Here is an 18,693-nt window from a genome sequence, read left to right on the forward strand (position 1 = left end):
GATTGCAAGATGTAGCCATGGACATCGCAGCAGAGGGGTCTCCCACATCTTCCCGCGTTGCACTGGGCGTAGAACAGTGCATCTGTCCCACCAGCTACTCGGGAACCTCCTGTCAGAACCCCAACACTGGTACGTGGCTTGTTTCATCCTTTCCAGAAAATATTCAATATCGATGTTGTTTCCTTCCCTTGAGGTGGAATTCAGTGTACATATTACAAACTTGTTGGATGATGAGGAAGGATTGTGATCAGTGTTATGAAATGTTCTATTTATTTTTTTTCTTATTGTTAGTGGATTTCTGTCTAGCAAATTGATGCTTAAAAGACTTCAGTATCTGTCCTCAGTAATTTTGTTTGACCTTCTGTTTATTTAATTCAAAGTGGCCATTGTATGTGTTATTTGTTTTTTGGTATTTTAATTTGTGACAGCATTTAGGGAAATTTTGATTACATTCATTGCAGCATGTTTACATTTTTTTTAACTTTTCTGTTTGTCCATAGGTCATTACCGTTGGTACAAGAAGAACTATATTGTGTCAACCATAATTATTGACTTGGTGGGCGAGGCGCGGCGCTGTGAGTGTAACGGACGCTCAGAGACTTGCAACTCAGAGACAGGAGCATGCCAGGTGTGTGGTGAAACTTGGCCATGCAACTCTGCAATTTCAGTTTGCTTAATGTGCTGACAATCTTTTCCTTCAGTGGTGTGTACAGTGCTTGAGTTATTAAGAGTAAATTTTTATGTAATTGAATAAAAGTTTTATCCTTACCCAGAACTGCAGAGACAATACGATGGGTCCCAAATGTGAGGTTTGTATCACTGGGTATTATGGTAATCCTGACCTGGGTCCATGCAAACCCTGTGCGTGCCCCACTCGCTTACAAAACTTTGCCGAGACCTGCCAGGCTGACCGCTATGCTGAGTATGTTTGTAACTGTCGGGTTGGCTACACTGGGAACAGATGTGACAGGCAAGTAATAAATCCAGATCATTCTTCACTGTTCCCTCACAATATAAATCATCCTTCACTGTTCTTTTTTTTAATACTTATTGTTCTTCCTTTCTTGAAGTAGACAGTTACATGTAGTCTTTTGTATATGAGGCTGAAGAATTTTAAGAATGTTTTGTGATTTGCTCTGTACCTCAATTTCTTGAGTTAATAAATTCTTAAAATACTCAGCAATATTCATTGAAAATAAATATAAATTTGTTTACATGAAAACAATGCAATTATATTTGCTATCATTTCAGGTGTGAGTATGGGTACTATGGAAACCCTTCACAGCCAGGAGGGTCATGTGTGCCTTGTGACTGTGACCCATTTGGCAGTGTGCATGAGGGCTGTGACAATCAGGGCCAGTGCTCCTGTAAGGAAGGCATCCAGGGCAGAGACTGTTCCCAGTGTGCTCCCAGACACATCACCTCTGCCACTGGCTGCCAGTGTAAGTACTAAGTCTATTTGGTGAAGGTATCCAGGCAAATGTCAGTGAAAGGTCAATCTAAAATTAACATATTGATTATTTTTCTTATGAATAAAAAATCTGTCATAGTGTAATAAATTTTGATGATGTGACATACCAATAAAGAATCAAAATGAAACTTTAAATGACCTTTTGAAAACTCATCCATGTGATTGCACTGCAGCGTGCGTGGATGGATGTGTTGATGTCCTCCTTGATGAGGTGGAAGAAATGATAGAGCTAACCACTTCTGTTGATGTGACAGGCATCATTCCTGCACCATGGCCATCACTCCGAGAGGTGAGGATCATTCTCCATTCTATTCATTGGGCTATTTGCACTCTAAAATCCTTGTGTATGTGTGAAACTGCTATTATGTTTTCTTACTGTAAAGAAAGAAATACCTCATGTGTTAGTGGACACTATGAGTGACTGCATGTTACAGTTCAGTACTGAAATGAAAGTAAAATAGTAGGGGGAAATTGCTTTGGTTTTCTATACTGTTAGTTTTTTCTTTTCCCTTCCAAGTTTTGTTTGTTACCTCGCCAAGCTTGTCTTTCCATCCTTCTGTTATGTTCCTCCTTAACCATAACTCGCAGAAGAATACTCATGTCACTGCCCTCAGATTCGCAACATCACCAAAGTCTTGCGGTACCAGCTGAACCGTTACCACAGCAGTGTGAACATCTCCCAGAAGATGATAGTAGACTTCAACCTCGATTACATTGCCCGAGACCACTTGAGAAAGGTGAGAAAGGATTGTGGCAAACAAAATGAGATTTCAGATGACTCCTTTTTGGATTTGGTCTTTATCTATTTATCACAATTTAAAAATCATATGATGAGTGATTATTAAAATATGTAGGTTTGTCTGGGGTAACTTCTTGAAAAGCACTAACTGAACTTCTGCATTATATTTGTCTGATTATTGTTGGACTGCTGTGGTTCCCCTTTGTCTCTTTGTGTAGGCCAAGGCGCTGCTGGACATTGCCAGGATGACATTCCCACCAATAGCAACACTCAGATCTGATGCTAAGGATGTCCTGGACTTACTGAATAGCCTGTATATCCAAATTGATGGTTAGTCTTATTTGTGGAATTACTGTGATTAATCAAACTTAAAATGTTATTTCATGAATGGATACTTTTTCTCTCAGTTAATGAGAAACCACTGTATTCTAAATCCACTTTTATATTCCTATATCCTCCTCAGAGACCATTGCATACCTCAAGAATTATGCCATAGGAGAGACACCAAACATTTCAATAGGAGTTGCCCTAGAGGAGGCTGAGATGATCCTTAAACAGATTCAGATGAGGAACTTCACTCTGGTGAAGATTGGCGCTGACACTGAGCTGAGGTGAGTCAGACAGAGAGTGTTGTGCTAGACTGGCCCAAGGAGCCACTTGGGGCTGAGATGTTGTGTACATATTGGCAATAAATGTTACTGTAATGTGTGAATAATATTTTCTTAGCCCAAGATAAAACAAACTCAATCTTATATTCTATTAATAAATATCATTAAAGATATTAGTTTTGAAAACATAGTCTTACAATTTACATCCTGAAAGTTATGAAAATACAAAGCATCAAAACTTTGTCTAATTCTAGGAAAGCTGAATTGCTGCTCGAGAGAATAAAGAAGATGGACCAGACCAATCCTCTCACCCAGGACATCAAGTTTCGTGTTGGTGACTACGAGAGCAAACTAAAGGAAATGCGGGAGAGGATACGAGTCTCCAACCTGAAGATAGACCAGGTGAGGAAGGTGTAATGTGACAAGGGGACTGAGCTGGGGAATACATGTAAGATACTTAGAGTAAGAGAGTAAAAGTGCTAAATTGTACAAGGATTGACTTATAGACAGAGAATATTTTCTTGTGGCAGGACTAAATCTTCTATCTTTGAATATTAGTGATTCTTGTGATGACTATTTTCAAAGGTTAGTAAGATAATAATCATCTCAGTGATGTTTTCTCTCACAGATGATGCACAATCCTTTGTAAATTTTAAATAAGTCATAAGAATGCACTTAGAAATCAAGGTAACTTCTATGAAAGGCTGTTGATATAAGATGCTTCAATGTTTAAGAATACGAACATAATTTAGGCAGGACCTCCACGGCTCAACATGAGAATGTGTCAGTTGACAAATATTTGGAGAAGAAAAGTTAAAAGTAAATGATGAACTTTGCTATCTTCCTTCCCAAGACCGGGCTTCTGATGAAGGGCAATGCTCAGCGACTGGGGCGCCTCAATGATTACTCTGACCGGATCAGGAACTCCCGGGTTGTCATTCAGGACCAGAACTTCAACTCCACACAGCTGCTGAGGGACGCTGCTCGCTACCTCAGCAATATGGGAATTAATTATGATGTAGGTGTTTATGCCACTTGGTTCTATGTTTAGTACATTTTGCAGTAAAATCTTACTTAGCATACTGAAATTTTTTCATTTTTCATTGATGCTAAAAAAGTATATGTGAAAATATTTCATTGTCAAATTAATGATGTCTTATAAATTTTATTAGAAAATCTGCCAATGTGTATATCAGGCTGGTAATCCCACTAAGGGTGGTCTAAAACACACACACACACACACACACACACACACACACACACACACACACACACACACACACACACACACACACACACACACACACACACACACACACACACACACATGGCCCGGTAGCTCAGTGGTTAGAGCGCTGGCTTCAAGCCAGATGACCGGGTTTGATTCCCCGGCCGGGTGGAGATATTTGGGTGTGTCTCCTTTCACGTGTAGCCCCTGTTCACCTAGCAGTGAGTAGGCATGTGATGTAAATCGAGGAGTTGTGACCTTGTTGTCCCGGTGTGTGGTGTGTGCCTGGTCTCAGACCTATCCCAAGATCGGAAATAATGAGCTCTGAGCTCGTTCCATAGGGTAACGTCTGGCTGTCTCGTCAGAGACTGCAGCAGATCAAACAGTGAATTACACATACACACTGCATACACACCGCGTAGTGTAGTGGTTAGCACGCTCGATTCACAATCGAGAGGGCTGGGTTCGAGTCCCGGGGCGGCGAGGCAAATGGGCAAGCCTCTTAATGTGTGGCCCCTGTTCACCTAGCAGTAAATAGGTACGGGATGTAACTCGAGGGGTTGTGGCCTCGCTTTCCTGGTGTGTGGAGTGTGTTGTGGTCTCAGTCATACCCGAAGATCGGTCTATGAGCTCTGAGCTCACTCCGTAATGGGGAAAACTGGCTGGGTGACCAGCAGATGACCGAGGTGAATCACACACACACACACACACACACACACACACATGGAAGACTTTTTGGTAGGAAGAGAAATGAGAACAATAATTAAGGACAGACCATCAGAATGGGGATTGGTGGAGAGTGGAGTTCCACAGGGATCAGTGTTGGCACCAGTAATGTTCGCAGTCTACATAAATGACATGGTGGATGGGGTGTCCAGTTATGTGAGCCTATTTGCAGACGATGCAAAATTGTTACGAAAAGTGAGATGTGACAAAGATTGCGAACTACTCCAGGAAGACTTGGACAGAATATGGAAATGGAGCTGTACATGGCAAATGGAGTTCAACACGACAAAATGCAAGAAAATAGAGTTTGGCAAGAGTGAAAGAAGAATCAGGAGTATGTACAAGATAGGAAATGAAGACATAAAACCAGTCATGAAGAAAAAGACCTTGGGGTGACAATTACCAATGACCTATCGCCAGAGAGACATATAAACAAAATAATTGGAGAAGTATTGAACTTATTGAGGAACATAAGAGTGGCGTTCGTATATCTAGATGAAGAAATGATGAAGAAAATAATTACTGCAATGATAAGACCGAGGCTTGAATATGCAACAATACAGTGGGCTCGAACTTAAAGAAACACATAAGGAAACTAGAGAAAGTACAGAGGGCTGCAACGAAAATGGTGCCTGACTTAAGAGATTTGACTTATGAAGACAGACTGAAAAGAATGCAACTTCCAACCCTGGAAAACAGAAGAAAGGGAGACCTGATAGCAATATACAGAGTGATGATTGGCATGGAAAAAATGGATAGGGAAGATCTGTGTATGTGGAATGGAAGAATGTCGAGAGGGCATGGGAAAAAACTAAAATGGCCACTTATAGGAGAGATGTGAAAAATATAGCTTCCCTCATAGAAGGGTGGAAGCATGGAATAGTTTAGACGTGGAAGTGGTCAACGCAAGGAATATTCATGATTTTAAGAAAAAGCTGGACATTAATAGATATGGAGACGGGACAACACGAGCATAGCTCTTTTCCCGTATGTTACAATTAGGTAAATACAATTAGGTAAATACACACACACACACACACACACACTTAGTAATAGTAAAAAATAAATTATTTACATTTGGCCTTTATCACTGTGCAGGTCATTGAGAGGCTGTTGCTGGACTTGAGGAACAGCTCCTCCTTCTTGTCAGAGTACTTGGCTCAGCTGCGAAGGGACAACCTTGAGTACCGAGAGAGATATGTTAAGCGTGCCCACGACCACGCCATGGATCTCATGCGAGAATCCATTCGCTTGGAAAGGTGTGGTTGTCACCCATGATGCTTTATTCATCAAGTTTGTATGCCACATAGCTCTTTTAATTGCTGCTTTCTATCCTCTTTCTTGCTCACTTGAGTTTCTTTTTTGTCCAGCTTATTCAACAAAACTAGAGGCATTGCTGTTGATCCTCTGAATGCTGCTGGAGCCTACAAGCGGATTGTTGAGGCTCTGAAGAGTGCTGAGGAGGCTGCCCGCAATGCCTCACAGGCTGCTGAGAAAGCTTATAGAGTGGTGAGTTGAGATTAATTATGCCCTGTGTAGTTATAGCTGGACAAGAATTTGAGGAAAACATGTTAATATGCCTCTCTCTCTCTCTCTCTCTCTCTCTCTCTCTCTCTCTCTCTCTCTCTCTCTCTCTCTCTCTCTCTCTCTCTCTCTCTCTCTCTCTCTCTCTCTCTCTCTCTCTCTCTCTCTCTCTCTCTCTCTCTCTCTCTCTCTCTCTCTCTCTCTCTAAACTTTGAACCTGTTCAGGCTTATCCAGAAGGGACAGAAGACTCTTTAGTGCGGCAAGCCATCCAGTCCCTGCAAACCTCTCAGGAACTCCAGTCCAAGGGCCATGACTTAAAAACAATGATAACGCAGCAGCTGACAACCCTCAACAAGCAGCAGCAGGACCTGGGCAGCACCAGAGGCATCATAGACATCGCCAACAGCCGGCTCGATGCTCTCCACACCCTCATGGATATCCATTTCTCTGCCAGTCAGTTCATTATATCACTGTACCATGTGTGCTTTTCTGCATCTTGTCTGTTTTTATATGTATTGATAGTCTTATGACTAAGTGACTAGGATTATTAAGTAGCATCTAACTGTGTGGTCCCAACAAAGTACCACACACACATGCACAAACACACACATGCAGGCACACACGCACACACACTCAGAGACTTGTCAGCTCCAGGTTGAAAAAAGCTTTGAGTTATATATGTAGTGACTACAGCTGGAAGTGAATAGTAGATGCACAGATTTTCCATATTAATCCTCATCTTTGCATTCCCTCAGACATCTCTTCAGGCATACAGCATGCATTGACAAGGACAGAAGAGACTCGCAATAATGTAGAAGGAACTCTTGAAAAAATTACATCCATCCAAACAAACCTCACCATCATCAAAGAGCAAGCCAGAGAGCTGAACCGGTTTGATAACTCTCTCCTCAATGAAATCAGGGAAACTAGTAAGTTAATTGTGTTTCTTTCCTGTCATTGTTCACTTATATATAAGTGATTCATGGGATTGCTGCTGGAAATTCCATATTCATATTTGCTCCAAAAGAGCAAACATAAAAGTTGTATTTTAACCAGTTCTGTTGATGTTTTTATTGATGCAAAAGTTTAACATTCTTATTGATATCTGTTCTCCCATGCATTTGATTTTAACGAGGTACTTATCTGTGTGTCCTTTTAAGTTTCCACTGCCAAGAGCCACACCACAAAGGGAGTCCGTCTTGCCAGCAACATGCAGAAGACTGTGGACAGAATTGAAAACAAGAGTAAAGACTTGAGGGACAGGATTGAAGCCCTTAAGAGGAAGATAAAGCAGACAAGACAGTATGCCTCCTCTGTGAGTAACTGTGACTTACTGTGGTGACTGATTTGGGTGATTATGTTGTGTTTCCTCATCAGACAGCACTCTTGCTTTTAGAGAGATTTTAAGTTTCAACTAAGTCAATTAATTTTGTGTGGTAGAAAATCATAGTCAAGTATAATTGAAGTCTTTTTGTAGATTGCACTTTGAAGTTCAAGGCAGTGTGATGATAATCCAGGTTTTTTTCAAATTCAGGTTCATTTAGCACTACACACAATATTTGCCATAATGGTTGAGTATGACCACAGAGTGACATTTGATTAAAGAGTAGATAATATTTTGTATTCCCCATACACTATAATGTATCTTGTTTGGCTCTCCCGTGACAGATCCGAGTGTCTCTGACAACGGATGCCGCAGGAGTGTGTACAAGGAAGTACCGTCCCACGCTGCACCCCTCCACCACCACCACCATCACTCTCAACTATGCTATCAGCACAGCAGAGACTGATGCACTTCTTCTCTATGTTGGCTCTCGTAATACTGTAAGAGTTTCTGAAGTTTGGTTGTGTCAATATTTTGTTTGAAACTTCAGAGCATGTAACATATTCTCATTAGCATTTTAAGAAGAATTTTTAAAGAATTCAGTTCAGGTTTTCTCTAAGTGGACAACTGAAAAGAATTTAAGAATAATAATAATAAACATTCCTTCAATAGAAAATTATTATAAATTATTTATTATCCTACTCAGAGTGACTTTATGGCAGTGGAGATGGTGAATCGTAGAATTGAGTTTGTATGGGATGCCGGCGGAGGAATGCAGCGCATCACACATCCCCTCACCCTCCTCACCAACACTGAGGATGTGTCTAATGACAAAAGATGGTGAGCCAGAGCCACTATTTGTTGCATTGTCAGTACAATTCTTGTACATTACATTGTTTTGAAACCTTATATTTGAATTCAGAATATACATTACTGTTTCTTTCTCACTTTTCCAGGTACCACATCATAGTGAACCGTGTCGGCAACATTGGCCAGTTGTCTGTGGTGCCATCCAATTCTGAGGGTCGTTCTGGCATGCTGCAGCCACCCGTCAGTGATGCCTCACCTCCAGGATTCAGCAAGATGGATCTCTTGCCATCGGACACAGTTTGGGTTGGTAAGTGCTAAAGTGAAGTGCAGTGTGTAGGTAGAGCTTCATTGTGTTTGTGAACATTAAACTATAAAATCTAATGCGCATGTATTCTACATGAACCATATCTACGAGTCAGCTTCATTTATATCAGTGACATGGAAAGAAAGGGAATCATACCAGTCTGCTCTTTCAGGTGGAGCACCCCCGAGGGCTTATGGTGTGCTCAAAACCAGGAAATTCTCAGGCTGTCTTCACACACTTAGCATTGATGGAGAGAATATTGGTCTGTGGAACTTCACTGAATCTGAAGGTTGTGGAGCTTGTAATGAAGGGTTTGTATCCATATTCTTGTGTATTGCATATTAAAAAGAAAATCTTGCAATTTAACTGTTTTCAATTTTATGAAGCTAAGTCTGTCTACACATGTCTAACAGATGTGCAATATTTATTAAACATCTTTTCAACAGAAACAAGTAATCTTTAAAGCTCTCACTCCTATGTGTGTATGTTTGCAGAGAAGAGTTGGTGGTGAGGCACAGAGATGAGATAGCAGTCAGTTTTAATGGTAAAGGTTACTTCAAGGGTAGCAACAGATACCAGCGACCCAAACCTTACTACAACACAGTGCTTTCCTTCAAAACCCTGGATGAAGATGCTCTCCTCTTCCTGGCAGTGAATGATGAAAAGGTCAGGACAGAATCCATTTAATGTTTTTTGTTCCCATTACTTGTTATTAGTACTTGTATTGAAATCAGTCTCAAATACATACAAGATTTTTTCTTAATTTTTACTAATCAAAACCTTATCTTACTATTTTAGAATCAGTACTTTAGTGTTGCTCTTGAGAATGGCCATGTGGTCTTCACGGTCCAGTTTGACGCCCAAACACGACTTGTGATGACATCAAGTCGTCGCCACAACAACAGGGACATGATACAAGTCCAAGCTACTGTGTCTAATGGTGCTATAGGTGTGTATGTATGTGTGTGTGTGTGTGTGTGTGTGTGTGTGTGTGTGTGTGTGTGTGTGTGTGTGTGTGTGTGACTTAGTTTTGTTTAGTGTCAAGGTATGTATTATGCAAATAGAGAGGGGATAAGATGATAATTTTTAACCCATAGTTTCCTTCTCTACACGGTGTCTTGTGGTCCACAGATGGTGCTCGCATGGGCCGGCTGGTGGTGGGTGACCAGGATCAGCTGGGCACTGTCAAAGGTGGCCCAGATCTTGAACTCTCCAGAGTTTCTTACTATTTTGGAGGTGTTGATCCTGAGTTTGACAGAAAAAGTAAGAAGATTAAAAAACTCTAGGAAATTTTCATATACAGTAATACTCAGCTTAACGAACGTTCGTTTAACGAATTTCCGGTTTAACGTACTATATAAAGTTAGGCCAAAAATCCGCATAACGTACAACCACATCCGTTTAGCAAATTTTCTGGGTTTGAATTTGCGGGGTGAGGGACCGAACGCAATAGTTTTGCTGTGATTGGCTGGCTCCCCGCCTCTGTCTCTAGCGCTCCTGGACCTGGAGCTGGATCCAAGATTCTTTAACAACGTCAGAGCAACCTCTTGCAGCGAAATGGCATCCATGAACGCTTGGAGGGACGGTGACAAGGTTGCTTTCAGGTTGCTCTGAGGTTGCTGGGAACACCACCTCTGGAGGTGGTGTTACTGTCTTATAATTATATGCATTTATGTTCACAAAACAACATTTCTATTAGCTTTTAACAAACCTTGCCCCCAAGAAAGGATTGTTTTGTAATGCATAAAGTGAAATCTTACATGGAATACCAAAAAATAAAGCAGAGATAAGATGAGCCACAGACAAAGCGGGAGACTCGCGGCAACTCGGCCGCTTCTTCTTCTTGTGACCCTTTTAGCCTGCATGTTGTCTTTCCCCATGATATTTGTTTCCACTCCTCTCTTGCCTGCTATAATGGATATCATATCTTAGTATTCATATACGCTCATGCCACGAGGATAACTTTGACTCCGTGGCAGTGAGTAATAGTGAATTATTAATGAAATACTGTGGTATTTCATTAATAATTCGCTATCACTCACTGCCACGGAGTCAAGGTTATCCTCGTGGCATGAGCGTATATGAATACTAAGATATGATATCCATTATAGCAGACAAGAGAGGAGTGGAAACAAATATCATGGGGAAAGACAACACGCAGGCTAAAAGAGTCACAAGAAGAAGAAGAAGCGGCCGAGTTGCCGCGAGTCTCCTGCTTTGTCTGTGGCTCATCTTATCTCTGCTTTATTTTTTGGTATTCCATGTAAGATTTCACTTTATGCATTACAAAACAATCCTTTCTTGGGGGCAAGGCTTGTAAAAAGCTAATAGAAATGTTATTTTGTGAACATAAATGCGAGAATGTGAGAGAATTACTATGTAGCTCCTCTAACTTCCAATGATTCATATGACATCATAAAAGTAGTGGTAAACCGGTGGCCCAAACGTATATATAATTTTTTTACTTTTTTTACCCATTTGGTATGTTGGGGACCAGCCCAGAACGCATCCCCCCCTATTTCCATTATTTCCTATGGGAAAATTATGTCCGCTTAACGAATTTTTGCTCTACGAACAGCTTTGACTCCCCCTATGCTGTTCGTTAAGCGGAGTATTACTGTACGTACTTTAAAGTTGTATTTGATAACTTGTTGGGTTACTGCATAACATTCATCAAACTGTGCACTCTTAATTTTTTCACTTTCACTAATCAGGTGTCATGTTTCCAGATGGGGCAGTACACTGATGCTGCGGTCAATGCTGGGCTGCATGTCTGGCCTTTCGGTGATGGATAAGGGCAGAAACCCACTCACAGATGGCCAGAATTATGGCATACAGAGCTCTTGTGTTGATAAGGTGTGCAGGTCATATCACCCATTTCATTTTAAAGGAATGAAAGAGATGCAAATTGTAGAAAATAAAGTACTTTATTTATGCATCTTTATTCCTCACTGGCTGTCAACTATTCTCAGCCTGACTATTGTGTCTAGTGAATATATGATTGTCGCAGAATTAGCTGTATCACTTTTTATCTCTCTTTCTCTCATCTCAATCAGCCTCTGTATGATGTTGGCTTCCTTGGCCAAGGCTTCGTGGAGCTTCCATCACACATCCTCAAGAGAGACTCCAGTTTTGGCTTCACATTTCAAACCATGGAGTCTGATGCTCTACTAATGGTGTCCACCTTCATTGGCCAGGTATGGAATAAATGTCTGTAACTAAACATTAATCAAACTATAATGGGAAACATAGATGAGTTGGTCTTTGCATAGCCATGCAGACTGAAGAACAAACCTCACACAGTATTTTGTTAGGTCTTTATGAAGCGTCAGTTAAGATAAGAGGTTAAGACATCTTATCATTAGTTTAGATAGAGTACAATTGGTTATGACACTATTTCAAATTTTAATTGAGTTATTTTTATCTTGCCATCATGTCTAGTCCTCCCTCTCAGCTGCAGTAATATGAAAAGAAATTCCTTCAGTGATGATACCATGAATGTAAGTTGAAATTAGAGAGAAGATCATGTGCTGGTGTAAGAAAAGAAAATTAGAATACGTATGGAATCTGAATGACAAGGATGAATTATAATTCACATAGATGTTTCTCTATGGATAAGGTTATCAAATGAACAGGGAAGTGAAGCCTCAAACAACAATGATGGTAAGAGCTTAGTAGCTGTAAGTTCCTGACTCGGTCATCAGCATGAGTGTCTGTGCTGTAGAAATGAGTATGGTTTGGAAATGCATAAAATCTATTGCTTTCTACAGTCGTTCCAATTTTATTTCAGCTTGTAATTTTTTATTTTTCATTTTTCATCAGTTTTCTTACATATTTATTAGTTACTGTAGCACTATTTATGAACTTATTAATATTGCATTTCAGCTTCATATTAGAAAGTTGAACAAGTTCTTGATTCTTTTCTCCCATGTAAGTCTGTCAGTCTATCTTTCAGTTATATACATCTTGTACTTAGGACATTTCTTCCTTTCTGCCTTGCCTTGTCCCACTTGATATGTGGCCATGACAGTCTTTTTTTGTTACAGTTCCTTTAAAGCATTCCATTTGTCCTGGAATATAACTAACATTGTTCATCTGTGAAGTAAAATACAGTATGTTGAAAAGCAGTGCTTGGGAAATGGACTGACAGTGTTGCTTAGTGCTTCCTGTTTATTGTGTTTCTTATCATGGCCTTGGCTGGCCTATCTGAGAAGTGCTGCTCCAGGATGCAAATAGTGACCAGCAAGCTGTACTGTTAGGACTGATCTCTGAGGCAGTGGGCAGTGCATTCAGGTGTTCAAGGATTTGGTAACTGCTGCTAAACCAACCAATAAACTTCAGATCCTATTGATAGCATTTTAACTTCTTGATTTATCAACTGAATCTTCAGTGATCACTACTGTCCTATGTTTTTTCATGGCATTTATGAAATGTTCAACTGTTAATTGTGCTCTGATATATACTGTGTGTGTGTAAGGAGTAAATTTTTTAATTTGCTCTAAGTATCCATTTTAATGGTATTAACCAGTCTTCACTCATTTTTAAAGTAAACCATTTAATCATGAAACTCAAGTATAAATTATTCTAATGACCTAATGCAAAAGTGATGGATGCATGAATCTAAATTCTTCATGCCAGAAACATATGCCATGTTGAACCATGAAAAACTCATTATTTATGGAAAATGATCTTTTGTGTTACTAATATTCTGTATCAAAATGCATCACCATTTGGCAGTCATTGAAAACTGTCTGACACAATGCCTTTACATAGTTTTCAAGGGGAGGCAGGAGACATTTGCCAGTGTGTACTAATGGAGCAAATGTTCTTCCTCAAGGATAATGAAACAGAGGCAGACGGGGCCGGCACAACCACCACCACCACCACCACACCCACTGTAATGCCATGGTGAAGGGAGTACCTTGCTTAGCTCAGCCACTAACCAAACACTAACACACAGCACACGGGCCAGGTGCAGCTACTCCTGTACATACACACACTCGAGGGAAAAAGAAATAAATGTACGTGAGTGAGTGGATGAGTCATTGTGTGATCAGGAAGAGAAATTTATGTGTTAGTATTTGTTCATTTTGATTTGTCCTTTTCTTGTTTTCACTGCATTACATAACATTTAAACTAATCTTTACTTCTTTGCTCTGCTTTCATTGTGCTTTTCTACGTAGCATAACCTCTTGAATATTGTTATAGTAAAGCCTCATTGTGATTTACATGTGCAAAGTGCTTCCTCACCAATATGTAATTGTTGAAGAATTTGTACCTCAAAATTAATACATTGGCTTATTAAAAATGTGTAGAATTTGTGCCTATATTATATGCCTTATTCACATACAGTTTATGCTCAGTAGTTTGCCATTTGGGATGTTTTCATGGTACTACTTTGTTTATGCACCAGCTAACATCCTCTTCTTAATGCAGTTCAGGAACCAAGACATAAACCTTACTTATCTTTGTTAAACATTTGAGTCAAGGCATAAATTTTGTCCTCATTCCTTAGCTGAAGTGCATTGGTCAAAGAACTTCTGTGGTCTTCAGACTTAGGGTACTATGATATTCACACCACTCTCTCTCTATGTCCCTGCTACAGCCACTGCCACCTGGAGGGGAACACCCGCCTGACTTCTATTCAGTGTCCTTGGTTGAGGGTCACTTGGATATAAGAATAAATGGTGGTGGACAGAGTCATGGGATGATGTCTGCTGCCAAATATAATGATGGTCGTCTCCATGCCTTCTTTGTGATAAAGAGAGACAAAGGTGAGTTAAGGATTCTTTTCATGAAGACAGTATTTTGAGGCGTTGTAGAGTTTTCATTTAGGGAGGTTGTGGCCTAATGCTCAGTGCCTTAATGTGGTGATCTCAGTGGTCAAGTTTGGGTTGTAGTGAAAGCTGGTAATTTTTTCATGCTATTGCTGAGTAGTTGAAGAATGCCCAGATGTTTCCATTCTACCTTATCCTTCATGGCAATTGTATGGAAGACCTCACAGGAACAGCAAGAACCTCCACTGAGATGTGGATTTAGAAACCCCTTACAGATCCGTTATTCAACTAGGAATGTATTCACAATTTTGTGATTTAGATTTTATTTTCTTTTAATGAGAGTTTAGATATTAGTCTCAAAAAGTTGAGTTATATAACATCAGAGTTTAGATATTTATGGTATGATAAAAGAAGAATGTGTGTGTGTGTGTGTGTGTGTTTTTGTGTTTTTTTTTTTTTTTTTTTGTGTGTGTGTGTGTGTGTGTGTGTGTGTGTGTGTGTATTTACCTAATTGTATTTACCTAATTGTAACATACGGAAAAGAGCTATGCTCGTGTTGTCCCGTCTCCATATCTATTAATGTCCAGCTTTTCTTAAAATCATGAATATTCCTTGCGTTGACCACTTCCACGTCTAAACTATTCCATGCTTCCACCCTTCTATGAGGAAGCTATATTTTTCACATCTCTCCTATAAGTGGCCATTTTAGTTTTTTCCCATGCCCTCTCGACATTCTTTCATTCCACATACACAGATCTTCCCTATCCATTTTTCCATGCCAATCATCACTCTGTATATTGCTATCAGGTCTCCCCTTTCTCTTCTGTTTTCCAGGGTCGGAAGTTGCATTCTTTTCAGTCTGTCTTCATAAGTCAAATCTCTTAAGTCAGGCACCATTTTGTTGCAGCCCTCTGTACTTTCTCTAGTTTCCTTATGTGTTTCTTTAAGTTCGAGCCCACTGTATTGTTGCATATTCAAGCCTCGGTCTTATCATTGCAGTAATTATTTTCTTCATCATTTCTTCATCTAAATATCTGAACGCCACTCTTATGTTCCTCAATAAGTTCAATACTTCTCCAATTATTTTGTTTATATGTCTCTCTGGCGATAGGTCATTGGTAATTGTCACCCCAAGGTCTTTTTCTTCATGACTGGTTTTATGTCTTCATTTCCTATCTTGTACATACTCCTGATTCTTCTTTCACTCTTGCCAAACTCTATTTTCTTGCATTTTGTCGTGTTGAACTCCATTTGCCATGTACAGCTCCATTTCCATATTCTGTCCAAGTCTTCCTGGAGTAGTTCGCAATCTTTGTCACATCTCACTTTTCTTAACAATTTTGCATCGTCTGCAAATAGGCTCACATAACTGGACACCCCATCCACCATGTCATTTATGTAGACCGCGAACATTACTGGTGCCAACACTGATCCCTGTGGAACTCCACTCTCCACCAATCCCCATTCTGATGGTCTGTCCTTAATTATTGTTCTCATTTCTCTTCCTACCAAAAGTCTTCCATCCATTTTAGTAAACTGCCATGCACTCCTCCTACCATTTCAAGTTTCCAGATCAGTCTCCGGTGTGGTACCTTATCAAAGGCCTTTTTTAAATCCAGATATATTCCATCAGCCCAACCATCTCTTTCCTGTATTACATCTATCACCCTCGAATAGTAACATATCAGGTTTGTCGTGCATGAACGCCCTTTTCTAAAACCAAATTGACACTCACAAAGTATGTCATTTTCTCCAAGAAGTCTGTCCATCTATTCTTCACCACCCTCTCACACATCTTAGCTACCACACTTGTAAGTGACACTGGTCTATAGTTCAATGGGTCTCTCTTGTTACCTGATTTATAGATTGGGACAATGTTAGCTCTTTTCCAGTCTTGGGGCACTACACCTTCCCTTAATGAGGCATCAATTACTTCACAAACTTTTTCTGCCAGTTGCTCCTGCATTCTCTTAAAATCCATCCTGATACCCCATCAGGTCCCACAGCTTTTCTCACTTCTAAACTCCCCATCATGTTCTTGATCTCCTCCACAGTTACTTGAAACTCCTTCATAATCCCTTTCTGTTCCATTACCAGTGGTTTGTCAAAAGCAGTCTCCTTTGTGAATACCTTCCGAAAGCATCCATTCATAGCCTCTGCCATTTCCCTGGGATCTTCACTGCATACTCCATTTACTTCTAAACTTTCAATACTTTCTCTATTTTTGATGTTGTTGTTCACATGTCTGTGTGTGTGTGTGTGTGTGTGTGTGTGTGTGTGTGTGTGTGTGTGTGTGTGTGTGTGTGTATGTTTCACTGTTTGATCTGCTGCAGTCTCTGACGAGACAGCCAGACGTTACCCTACGAAACGAGCTCAGAGCTCATTATTTCCGATCTTCGGATATGCCTGAGACCAGGCACACACCACACACCAGGACAACAAGGTCACAAGTCCTCGATTTACATCCCGTACCTACTCACTGCTAGGTGAACAGGGGCTACACGTGAAAGGAGACACACCCAAATATGTGTGTGTGTGTGTGTAATGGAGATAACCCCTCAACAATTTCTTTCCTTGGCCCCAGAATGACACTGAAGGTGGATGATGCAGAGGTCAACACAACAAGGCTGGACCACAGCAGTCAGGTAGTGGTTGGACCTGACACAGGGGGACTATACTTTGGAGGTGTACCAGAGAATCTTGATATTGTAAGCATGGTGGGAACATCCCGACCACTGAAGGGTTGTGTGCGGGATATCATCGTCAACAACAAGTAAGTCTGTCCTTTCTCTCTTTTATATAGTTTAGTTGAGGCAAATATATCTGATTTCTTGTTTTCCATTGCAGCATTGTTTATCAGTGACACTTATTTAATGCTTCTCTGGACAGAGTTGTGTCCTTCTTGAATCCGGTGAGGTTCAAGGAGGTGTTCATTGGGCGGTGTGCAGACCTGCCGGCCACTGCCATGCAGGGGATGGAGGCAGACATGAAGGTACGGCACTTCATATTTATTCTCGTTAATTGGTATCTAATTTGATGTTTTCTATTTACTGAGCTACTGTGTGATTTTCAGGAATTTCAAATATCCTGGTGATTCAGATTTAACTTATTTTATAAAATTCTGATTATAGTAAGATATTTTGGTAATTACTCATTAGATATGAATAAATGCAGTCACTTATTGCAGAGGACTTTTCATGTTATTTGTTATGATCTTTACTTATTTAACAATCTAAAATGCTGAACTACAGGTAACTCATATCAATCAGTATCCTACGTATATATTTTCTGTGTAGCCATGTGTGTTTTTCTCTCTTTGTGGACTATAGAATGTCAGTGTCAAGTGTGACAGGGTGGCTTGTTACAGGTGGCAGACTCTTGCTTGCCGCCAACACAACACACGGTGGAGTACAAAGCTCTCAAGTTTGGGGACCAGATGAACTCTCACGTGAGAATTCCACTGGAGTCCACAACTTTCAGGAAGAACTTTGATGTGTCCTTTGAATTCAGGACTTACTATCCTAATGGACTCTTCTTCATTGCCTCTGTGAGTTTATTAAGTTGTGTATTTTCTTGAAGCTTTCATCATGTTGGTTCAAATGGCACTAATTCCAATTTACTTACTATTGTACCAAGTGCTGAATTAATTAAGCTTATCTTATTGTTTGTATAACTATCCTCTAAGAACTTGATTGTCATCTCATAATAAATATGGATTGATGTAATGTAGTAACCCTTTCCTAGTTGTAGAGATCTTTATTTTAGTTATCAAAGCATGATTTTAAAATAAGTGGTTAGAATATTTAGAATAACAGTGTTGTAGTACAGAAGCCAGCATGGTGAGGTAAAAGTTGAGTAACATACTACATGAACATTGAATCAACAGAACACAAGAAGGAAGCGTGTCCAGTCCATCTCAGTGCAGCTACACAACAGTCGAGTGAAGGTGTCCATGAGGAAGGACAGCAAGAAGGGGTCCAAAATGGTGAAGGCAGAGTCACCCCCAGGCCTCAACACTGGACAGTGGACCAAGGTGAGTCAGTGGTAATACAGTTGTGTTTCCCTCTTATCTCAATTAACAATGCCTTTCAGTAATTTTTCATCCTTTTTTTGTACTCTAGGAATATAAACACTTGGTCTTTACTTAATATGACATGCAAGGAATACAGAGATTCTGAATC

General features: G+C 40.2%; 1 protein-coding gene across 1 annotated transcript in view; it reads left to right on the top strand.

The window, feature by feature from the left end:
* The window catches only part of LOC123510008 (laminin subunit alpha-1-like), a 147,791-nt gene that overhangs the window by 125,565 nt on the left and 3,533 nt on the right, over positions 1-18,693 (top strand). The window contains 30 exon segments of the mRNA XM_045264686.1: positions 2-129; positions 501-628; positions 774-970; positions 1,252-1,442; positions 1,645-1,760; positions 2,086-2,208; positions 2,429-2,540; positions 2,674-2,821; positions 3,073-3,220; positions 3,672-3,836; positions 5,871-6,031; positions 6,143-6,281; positions 6,522-6,750; positions 7,053-7,226; positions 7,458-7,612; positions 7,966-8,121; positions 8,328-8,461; positions 8,578-8,738; positions 8,908-9,046; positions 9,230-9,401; positions 9,534-9,684; positions 9,867-9,984; positions 11,450-11,591; positions 11,792-11,932; positions 13,573-13,632; positions 14,341-14,513; positions 17,097-17,285; positions 17,402-17,504; positions 17,880-18,059; positions 18,399-18,545. Coding sequence (XP_045120621.1) covers positions 2-129; positions 501-628; positions 774-970; positions 1,252-1,442; positions 1,645-1,760; positions 2,086-2,208; positions 2,429-2,540; positions 2,674-2,821; positions 3,073-3,220; positions 3,672-3,836; positions 5,871-6,031; positions 6,143-6,281; positions 6,522-6,750; positions 7,053-7,226; positions 7,458-7,612; positions 7,966-8,121; positions 8,328-8,461; positions 8,578-8,738; positions 8,908-9,046; positions 9,230-9,401; positions 9,534-9,684; positions 9,867-9,984; positions 11,450-11,591; positions 11,792-11,932; positions 13,573-13,632; positions 14,341-14,513; positions 17,097-17,285; positions 17,402-17,504; positions 17,880-18,059; positions 18,399-18,545 — 4,480 coding nt within the window.

This window comes from Portunus trituberculatus, chromosome 28, assembly GCF_017591435.1.
Source record: "Portunus trituberculatus isolate SZX2019 chromosome 28, ASM1759143v1, whole genome shotgun sequence".
NCBI lineage: Eukaryota > Metazoa > Arthropoda > Malacostraca > Decapoda > Portunidae > Portunus > Portunus trituberculatus.